Below are 10,844 nucleotides of genomic sequence, written 5' to 3' on the forward strand. Positions count from 1 at the left end.
TATTTTAGGGATAAGATTCCACATAGGGGAGAACAAACATTTATAACTGTGACCCATCTAGGGCTCAAGAGATGACCCTAAATTTTGGCCAAGTTATTAATTATTTAGAAAATTAGTTCATAACATCTTTTTGATGTTTTGTGCCAACAATTGTTGATTCTATAGAGATAACAAGTAACTTGAGTTACATCACAGTAACCTCAGCGATTCACATTAAGGCTTTAACATTGCAAATCCTGAATTCTAGTCAGAACTTGACAAGCCCAAAAAAAAAAAAAGGATATTTCAAATTGAAACAATGATCTTTTAATAAATCATATAAATCTGAAATAATATAGAATACACAGCCATTAGATACACGATCTTCTTCCAAGGTAACATATGAAATCACCAATGCTTGAATCTACAAAAACAAGTGGAACGTCTCAGCAATAAAAATGTTTGGGTCTTCATTGCTTAACTTCTGCTACGACTCCCTCATGAGAATAAAAAACAGCCTTGGTCAAAAGTTAATAAAGTTATGCTGTCAAGAGGTAGCCAAAAAAAAAATCCCACATGTAATCAACAGATGTTAACAAAGTTAATTATGGGCTGGCTGGTCCAATTTGTTGAACAAAGCTGAAATCTGAACTATTTGATTCAACTTCATGTGTGTCTGGATTTTTCTCATAATTTTCCTTGAAAGAAGTAGGATTCTGTCCAGAGTGATAAGAAGGCGAAGTAGTATCCATGTCAATGTCCGGTATTTCATACTGACATGGGTCTTCTGGACTTTTGTATTTGTGAAGCAGATGAATTGGAGAAGATCCCTCTAATGGAGTACTTTGTCCGCTTGGTGGATCAGATGACGTCCTCTTATTCCTTCTAACGTTTCTCTTAGCTCCCTTGTGCCATTTCTTCAAAGAGTCTGCTACTCTTTCATCAAATATGGTGATTTTCATGTTTGACCCCATCTGCAATGCATATTCCAACTCCCACATTTCAGCATTTTATATGATAAACTTCTTAGTATATATAAAAACATAATTGAAATTTGTTAACAATTTGGTGTGAAACATACCTGTGTGACAAGAGCGTAGAGAGGGAGAGTTACATAGCTACATAAGATCTGTACAACAATCCTAATAAAAAGAAATTAGGAAAAAAGGCAGTGTAAGTATGTACATAAAGAAATTGGGAAATGGTCAATACATGAACATGTTTATTGAATGACAGTTTTTTTTTTCTTGTGTGGGTAGTTGGCTCTAGAATCATTGTTTATATAATTCATCTAAATTACCGACTTTTTTCAATTTATCTGAAATTACACTTCTTCTTTTAATAAGATGGTATCATAGATATAAAATTATACTATTTCTTCAATAAAATGATTAATATGATTTCAGGTGAATTGCCTGAACAATTTGAAATGTACTAGATATGTTGTTTAAGCCAATGAGAAAAATGGATAGCAACTATGCAGATGAAAAAACAAAACTTACCCCACGCTGATTCTGCTTATGATACCTAGTGTCTTTCGATGGAAGCAAGATTTTAAGCCATACTCATACTGGATCAATTTCATGCACTTATATATCACATACTCTTTGAAAAGCATAGAATAAGAAAGACTAGAAAGAGTGCAAGCTAGAAAAGCACTAAAAAGAGTGGAAGCAAAAAAAGCTTTACCCATGCCCAAAAGAAAAATGCAAACTGGAAAGCATTCTGCAAAACAAATGTGGAAATTTTTAGACATTGTGAAAGCTGCAATTTGTAAAACTTATTGTAAAATAAAAAGGAAAATGTTGTAAAAGGCACCTGAAAGAGAGTGAAGTGAATGAGATAAATAATCCAACGAGGACGATTGAACCAAAATAGTTGGTCATTAGGTTTTACCACCGAAGTACCTTGTACAACTGCACTTCTGTCTTGAATTTGTAAGGCCATTGTTGTTATTATGACTTGGAGCTTTGTTCCCACAATTACAAGTAACTGAAAAGTAGAAATTTCAAAGAAATAATCATCAGACTTTGTCAAATCAATGCACTTAATAATTCATATAAACAAACTTAAACAATGGTGTGAAAGTAGCATTATGTGGCCTTACAATCAATGGGATGAATGCAAGCCACAAATATATCAACCATCCTGCATGAATTATATCCTTTTGTTGATTAGTCTCTCACATGTTAGGTCACATTCAAATTGTTTTTTTTAACTATGATAATTGTATCATCACTTAAATGTGATCTGAGAATGAAAAATATAAATAACTCATATGTAAGTAGATGGACTTACCATGCCCATTGAGAAATAAAAACAACACGGCAAAAGACCATAGAAGAGGACCGCAAGCAGTGCCATAAATATAATTCACGTCATTAGTTGGTAGTGCAGGTGAGAATATAAAGAAACCCATAGTTCATTGAAAGCAAACTTTAAAATACCTGATGGAGACGATAACATTGAAGTCTTCTTCAAGTGATCTCTTAATATATTGTTGGAAGTCAAATCTGACGTGTGGAGAAAAGTGGGCCTGCCATAAATTGAAGTTTAATCTTACATTATTAGCTAAAAAGGTCTAAAATATCCATCTACATAAGATATTGAATGAGTGTTAAGCCTTACCAGTATAAAGCCATGGCGAAGTGTGAGATAATCAACCTTGGGCACAGACCTCACGAATTGTCTGAAGAAACATACCTGGCCATCCATGATAGAATATCATATTACTAATGTAATTTAGTGAGAATACTAATCTTATCATTAAACAATTTAACAAGTCCAAATACATAAATACCCATCTTAATCATTAAACAATAATAATTTAAAATAAAAGGAAGAGAAATTACAATCCAGAGAAAAAATGGAGTTTGAGACCAAAATCTCGTATGCCTCCTTCCAAAACTTGTTTCTCGAGTAAATCGAAACCTGGCTGGATCTGCATCATCACAAACACTTACTCACTTACTTTTGCATTGTAACTTGATATGAAAATATCTATAATAATGAAATACTTAACAGGAAATTATACGTCTACTAACCATTTGAAAATTCATAATCCAAAGTTCTAGTCTCTTCCTCCCATGTTTTCCACGCATTCATCTGGTCACATAAAAACCTTGAACTTATTGTAATTGGCATTTTCTATTAGTAGTATTTATTTAAGGTATCAAATTAGAAATAAACAAATTTATGATTAAAAAGTATTTATAATTTATAAAATTAAGCCATTGTTTTGGATTGAATGTTATAGGATGTAGGAGAATACATTGAGAAGTTATGGATGCAAATTGTAGGCTAGAGATCATAGTAGAAGTATCCAAGGTGAGTCTTGTATACAAGGTTGATATTCTCCCAATGCTAGAGGATATAGGGAATGTTGGGAAGTCATAGGTGGGAAGTTTGTGAATTAAGTTTTGGAAGTACTAGTTCTTATGAAATAGGTCAAACATTATTTACAAATAAGGGTAATTGTTCTTATCTCCTTCAATTATGATCAATTTTTGGCCTTGGCATTCTAAGAGTCCTCTTCTAAAAGTTCTTTTCATAGAATGTGAAGGTTTTTAAAACAACAGATGTATGCTTAAGCAATTACGATAAGAATCCAGACATTGTCCTTATATAAGAAAGTAATTTGTAAGTCCTTTTTGAAATCTTCTTGATCAAATAGTGCATGGACTCTGTAAGTATTTGGGGAGATTTCAAGATTCTTGATAATCCTTGCTTGGTCTTGGTTAATCTTCTAAATTGACTAGTTTTCAAGTGGCCTAGTAGTTCAATGTTATATGTCTAAATAGCAACTTGTTATATCTTCTAGATTTGAGCTCCATGAAAAAAAATAACATGATATCAAAACATAAATTAAACTTAACTAAACACTCAAAATATCTACACTATGATTCAAGGAAAAAGATTTAAAAAGATCAAAATGATTGATATCTCCATAGAACACCTAAAAAATAATGAATCATTATAAATTATAATCATGACTAATCAAATAAACTTCAACATTTTTATTTTTTTTAATAATTATATATCTTATTCCATTCTTTCAATTATAAACCAGAATCCCTTACAAAACCATAGCATACACTTAAATATTTTATACAGTATATCCAAAACACAATTTTATAACTGATTGTAAAAGTATAAAATTTTACAGTTTAGATGCCCATACTTTTGCCTGTCCAAAGGCCATTGTGATAATGCAGGATAAAACGTGAAAGGCTGCCAATGCGAAGATGAACATGTGTAGTTGATGGAGACCATCTTGGGAGATAAGAGGCACCTTCCCCTACAAAATCAGAAATGGGTACACAATAAGCTGGTAGTTGTGGCTCTTTTAATCCATTTCGCTTTTGATTTTTTTTTTAATTTGATATTAAATTTTATTTTTTTTTCCCTCTTAGATGAGTGAGATGAGTAATGTTGGTATGATACATTTTTTATCTCATAAGAACTGTTTGATTTTGAAGGGATGAACTAGTCAGTACAGAAACCTCATTTTCAATTATCAAAATTTAAAGCTAAAGTTCATTGAATCAGTGATGGCAAAATCCTATGAATCAAATGGTCTAAAAGAAGTTACTAGAATAACAACTTCACCACTTAATCTCAACATCTATAAGAAAAACCCAATATTTTTTCTATTTTAAAATATATCATTATTGATCACTTTTTATTGCAATTATTGTATTAAGAAGGTTATGAATCAATTGGTAAACGGGCTTACCTTTTTGGCACAGTGGCCAGTTTGATCAGCAGCACCCTCCAAAATACGCCTCAAAGGCATCACACCTCCTCCTGTAATCTTTATAACTGAGATCTTTATAACTGAGTCCTCCTCTTTAGAACATGGAAGTAAAGTATCTCTGAAATTGGCTTCTGCCCAACTGTAAGTAGCAGAGATATAAACCCCACAAGCATAAGTTCTGCATTCGTTTCATCACAAATAATAAGAAGGGATTATTAATCATTTTGCACCATAGATATACTAACAAAAAAAATCTTTAGATCTCAAAAAAAAAAAAATTTAAATTACCTGATTTAATCTTTTCTAGTGCCTTGCTCAAGGCTTTCTTGTGATGTTTTCTAAGCCACTGCAAATGAAACAAAAAAAAAAAAAGGACTCTATTCAGTTTACCCAATAACAATCATATGAAGATTAATTGTAGTATCTGGGATAAATATTTTCAAACTATCTTTATTGTTGTTTGATGTTTAATTCTGTGGTATTATTTATTGCTGTTTGATGTTTAATTCTGTGGTATTAAGGTAAGAGCTTTTTATATTTAAAAAAGAAAAATATGGTCTTATTGATTTTTTTAAAGCTACAAGGTTTTGAAAAATCAAAATTGAAGAACAGTTACAATATACAAATATAGAGATTGAAATGATGCGGCCACTTCTGAATTACACATTCTTTTCTGTACATTTTTCCAAATTTTTCTCTCTGAAAGATACAAACTAGACAAGAAATTCCCTTAAATTTAAAGATTAAAAAATTCTGCATTATATTAATCCTGTACATTTTGGATTACATCCAAATCTAAAGGCCATAGTGAATTTTCAAATCAGCATCTTCATCTAGATGAAAATAACAGTTAGTTTTCAAGAACAATTTTTAAAAATGCAACAATTTGATCTGGAACTCTCATTTACTTATTGCTTTTTAATTTGATTCTGTAAACTTTTCACATTATCTAATTGACTTAAAATAATAAATTACCTTGGCAATCAAATTTATGGATTGTTCTAATGTTATAGAAATGGATATAAAGCCCAAGCAAACAATGGCAACAGCCCAAGTTGGTGTTTGTTCTAAGGATCGAGGCTCTGCCTGGCCACCACCTCCAGCCATTCTTCTTCTTTATCTTGATATATGCCTTCAGTTTAGATCTCCATAATCCATTGCACTGAGCTTCTAGATTCAATTATATAATCTTTATTTACAACATTTTAGATTGCACTTCATAACTCTATTGAGACTCCTTCAACTATTATCCCTAATATAACTCCACATATTATCTCTTTATATCTCTTATAATATGGACTGAAACTTATATACCTGAACATTTCTTGTAACCAGATACAAGTTTATCCCACAGATATGGACTGAATATTGTATCTCTGGGCGCTCTCTTCTAACAAAAGACAAGTTTACCGTTTGTATTGACATCTGAATTGACTTGAATTTTTAAACTTGACTTGTATTCTTCAATGCTGACATATTCTACTATGTGGGACATTACCCTTATTCATTGAAGACTCAGTTTTATTTTGGTTGTATAAATAGTTAAGTGTGTTTTAGTTATTTTACTTCTCTTATTTAGTTATTGTGGATTGGAATGACTAATAAAATATCATTACATAAATTTAAGCAATTATAAATGTGACAGCTGTTTAATTCTTTTAATGATGAATGAAAGATGAAAGTTCTGGAACATCATAAAACTTGCACAAAATTAGAAAACGTTGATAGTTTCTCTCTAATGTGGAAATATTCAAACATACATAGGGAAGGCAACGATGGACAGATTTATACCAAAAAAAAAAAAAAGGGAATGCTGAGTAGGTGATTAAAAAAATATTCATCTGATGGTAAGTTAAACATTGATTTTCAATATCAGAATCTTTCGTTTAACATAGCTTTTTAATTTCAAACCTTTGTGAGATAGACTCTATGATTAATTTAATTAAATCATTGTCTATACGCACCTGAGTTTCTAGTTATAGACTTATTCAATGATATAGACTTTAGATGATATTTCCCTAGGTAACCTAAAAATATAACCTCACACTTGTGTATCTTACTATATATAATATATTCTATGGGACTTTCAGTTTGATTTAGCCGTTGTGGTCAAGCTAAAGCAGTATAATAAACTGCAAAATATTTTGACCAAGTAATGCTGTGGGGACCGGCTCCTGTGGTTGGTAGTGATTGAGATTGATTGAATTGAATGAATAAATGAGGATACAATATGTATTGGCAAATATGCCTAATTTTATTTTTTATTTTTTAAAGAAAAGTGGACAAGACTACAACAGATAATTAGTTATTAATGAATAATAAAATAAGTTATAATTGCAAATTGATAAATAATTTATTAACCTTTGCTTTTTTTTCTTAGATTTATAGATTTGTTTTATTCATTTTTTATTGATAATTTTTGTTATGTTGGATAAAGTCTAGTGTTTAAGTCAATTGAGGAATTTTTCAATTATTCTATTTTCCTTTTTTTTTTTTTCAAGAAAGTATATATATAATGTAATTTTTTTTTCATTTTCAAATTAATAAAAAAAAATTATTGTTCTTGTTATTACTCTATTTTTCTCCTTTATGCATGTGCAAGTTCTTTTTTCTAGTTAGAATTAATATTTGCAAGTTGACTAAAATTTTATATGCTCACGATTGGTGGAAAGAAGAATAAAATTTCTATTGCAAGTATTGAAGAAACTTAGAACATTTAAAAGAATGATTTTTTTTTACTATATTACTGTTTCAAATGGAAACTGAAAATTCTTCTTCAACTTTGTTCCTTCATTTTCATTGTGTGATTTTCATTCAAAGGAGTTTTGATCATCAATGCACTTTTAATATTTTTTTTGTTTTGTAATTTTTCAAGTATGTTTTATATGTTTCTTAAGTATTTTTAATGTATTTGTGTGTGTGTGTGTGTGTGTGTGTGTGTCTACACACACAGAGGCACATGTGTATGCATATATGCATGTATATATACATATGTGTTGTGTGTGTGTGTGGGGGGGGGGGGGGGGGGGGGGGGGGCGGGGGGGGGTGGGGGGGGTCACAATAATGGTTCTCACTTTCCATCATGAAGAAATCAGATGAAAAGTGGGGAAGTCATATTTTAGAGGCTTCTAATGAAATCAGACCTTCAAATCAAGGTCCCTAGTGACTTCATTTGAAGCCCTAATAATTGACCAGAAAGTTTAACTATGAGATTTTCCCTTTTTTTGTCTCATTGTTGATGTATGAGTTGGTGGATCACAGGGCTTAGAGTGAAGTCTATGACATCATACCTTGCATTAGCATCTTTGCCTACCATGTTTTACCTCTTTGAGCATTCAAGTATGTATTTTCTCCATTTTTGTGTTGTTTATGAATATTTAATTATTTTTAATGAATATTTAGTTAATTTTAATAGATGTTTAGTTATTTTTAATGAGTTTAGTTATTTTTTAATGTATCTTAATTAGCTTTATGTTTACATGTTGTTGCAGTTAGTTTTGCGTACATAGATTTGTATTTTTCATTATTTTAGATAGTTTTTAACACAACAATAGGTAGACAATATTTTTTAAAACATAGTTAAAACTATAGTTGGAACAATAATAGGTTTAGAAAACAAAAAAATCTTGGCCTACATAGAAAACAAAAAAATAAGTTATCTCACTCTCTCTCCTTACTTTCTCTAAGATCCCCCCACTCTCTCTCTCTTCTCACTCTCCTCACTTGAATCTCTCTCTCTCTCCTCACTTTCTCTCTGCTCTCACACTCTCTCCTCTCACTTTCTTTCTCTTGTCCTCACTCTCTTCTCAATTTCTTTCTCCTCTGACTCTCTTTGGACTTTCTCCCTCCTCACTTCCTCTCCTCTCATTTTCTCTCTCCTCACTGTATCTCATTAGTTTCTCTCTCCTTGCGTGTTCTCTCCTCAATTTCTCTCACCTCACTTTCTCTCTCCTAAGTCACTCTACTCACTTTCTTTCTCCTCTCACTTTCTCTCTCCTTACACTCTCTCCTCACTTTATCTCTCCTTGTTATCTCACTCTCACACTCTCTCCTCTCACTTTCTCTCTCCTCAATCTCTCATTAGTTTGTCTCCTCTCACTCTCTCTCCTCTCACTTTATCTCTCCTTACTATCTTCTTAGTTTCTCTCTCCTCTCACTCTCCTTTGACTTTCTCCCTCCTCACTATCTCTCTCCCACACACACATTTTCTCCACTTTCTCTCTCCTCACTCTATTATCTCACTTTCTCTCTTCTCACTCTACTCTTAGTTTCTCTCTCCTCTCACTCTCTCTGCACTCTCTCTCTCTCACCACTCTCTCTCCTCAGACTCACTCCCCTAATAACACCTAATCTGACTCTCTTTCTCCCTCATTCTCTCTCCTCATACTCTCTTCCCTAATAACACCTAATCTAACCTATTAACACCTAACTTGGTCACATTAACACCTAATATGACCTATTAACCCCTAATAAGACATAGATGAAGATGTAATATGACCTATACATGTGCCCTTAATAGGATAGGTGTTAGGGCCTAATAGGACCTCTTAATTTAAATATCATAGGCCTAATAATCCACCTCTTAAGTTGTACTAGGATAGGTTTTAGCATTTAATAGGGCCTAGTTAACATTTAATTTGCACATGTTATCCATGTTGATAGAGATTAGGGTTAGGGATATGATCATGGTTAGCCTTAGGATTAGGGACAGGGTTAGGATCATGAGAAACCTTAGATTAGGGTTAGGGACATGATCATGGGCGTGGACATGGTCAGAGGAAGGGACAAGGAGTGTTTGTTCACCCTCACACTCCTAATATGGACAATATATTCCATTTTGCATCTATGGAGATGGCACAACTTAGAGAGTCGATTGATAGATCTATTGATCATTTATATAGAGGTATTTGTGAGAAGATTTATATTAGTCTTCAAGATCTTACTTATAGACTTAGATCACAAACTACATTTGAACTGCAATTTATTAATAGGATTTTTGCAGAGCTTAGAGCAAAGGTCTTGGGTGATATGTTGTTAGCCTAGGTTCAGACCCTAGTCGCTAAGGAGATTATCAAATGAGAGGTACTCCCATACTATGAGGTTCAGGCCCAAGTGAAGGGATATTAGGTTACAAGATGCGTTATGCCACAGATTGCATCCACGATATACCCTTGATTTATCTCAACACATCATGATCGTTATCCTAATAACAACCAAATACCATTACATTGTGTCCAACAGTTGTAAGTGGAGATCTATTTAGGGCACATCATCAAATATTTAGATCTTCTAGGAGATTATGGTCAGGGACATGGCAAAGTTACAAATCGTGATGAGTATTGTTCGACTAGTCAACCTCGACGTGATCCTTTATAAATGGTGGGTCAGAGGACTCTAGTTGTGAACCCAGTAATGGATGCTACTGTAGATAGAGTTGTTATTGTTTCTCAGAGGGAATAAATTTATATGATAGGACACATTATGGTTGTAGCTAGTAGCATTACATCTGACACTCTGGGTAGATATATTATGAGTAGACCTAGTCGACCAAGATCACCTTCAAAGGCATCATCCAATACGGCATCTATAGTTCCAAGTGATGAGGTTGATAGAGTTATACGTCTTCCTACTCTCAGAGATATATGTGGCCTTAGTGAGGAGAACAAACATATGGATATGACATTTTATTTTTTAGATGATTTTTTATAGGAATATTCATACATTGCCAATATTTAGAGGATAGCTTTAGAGGACATCATAGATAGTATTAGAGAAACACAACAGGGTGCACAAGACTTTGGTAATCAACACTTAGCACAACACCTGACACATCTATCAGCTCAGCACTCATCTTGACACTCAACTCATCACCCATCACAACACTCGACACAATAGTCTATTGTAGATCCAATTGAGGGGATACGAGTTGCAGATGTTACTATTGCTACTGATGGACTAGACATTCTTGAGGAGTAGTTGTGAGAGTTGATTCATATTGAGATTGGCATTGGGATTTGATCATAATACCGCTAACTCTACATCACTTCCATCTCAATTGGTTACCCCTTTGCTTTCTTCATGTTATTACAAATGATTGACACAATTGGAG

The 10,844-nt window shown here is 32.7% G+C and overlaps 1 protein-coding gene across 1 annotated transcript; it reads right to left on the minus strand.

Annotated features, from left to right (window-relative positions):
• Positions 1 to 1,477: 1,477 nt before the first annotated feature.
• Positions 1,478 to 10,610, minus strand: LOC149569646 (MLO-like protein 2). The gene is made up of 15 exons (XM_089817773.1): positions 10,595 to 10,610; positions 5,711 to 5,817; positions 5,024 to 5,081; positions 4,837 to 4,913; positions 4,715 to 4,792; positions 4,160 to 4,276; positions 3,024 to 3,084; positions 2,832 to 2,920; positions 2,608 to 2,682; positions 2,428 to 2,515; positions 2,278 to 2,328; positions 2,087 to 2,127; positions 1,798 to 1,971; positions 1,669 to 1,704; positions 1,478 to 1,549 (listed from the first exon to the last, which is right to left on the minus strand). The coding sequence occupies exons 1-15, from the start codon at positions 10,608 to 10,610 to the stop codon at positions 1,478 to 1,480; spliced, it is 1,140 nt and encodes a 379-aa protein (XP_089673899.1).
• Between the last annotated feature and the right edge of the window lie 234 nt (positions 10,611 to 10,844).

Source organism: Cupressus sempervirens, chromosome 3, assembly GCF_028749045.1.
Source record: "Cupressus sempervirens isolate cs-2001-9-10 chromosome 3, ASM2874904v1, whole genome shotgun sequence".
Taxonomy (NCBI): Eukaryota; Viridiplantae; Streptophyta; class Pinopsida; order Cupressales; family Cupressaceae; genus Cupressus; species Cupressus sempervirens.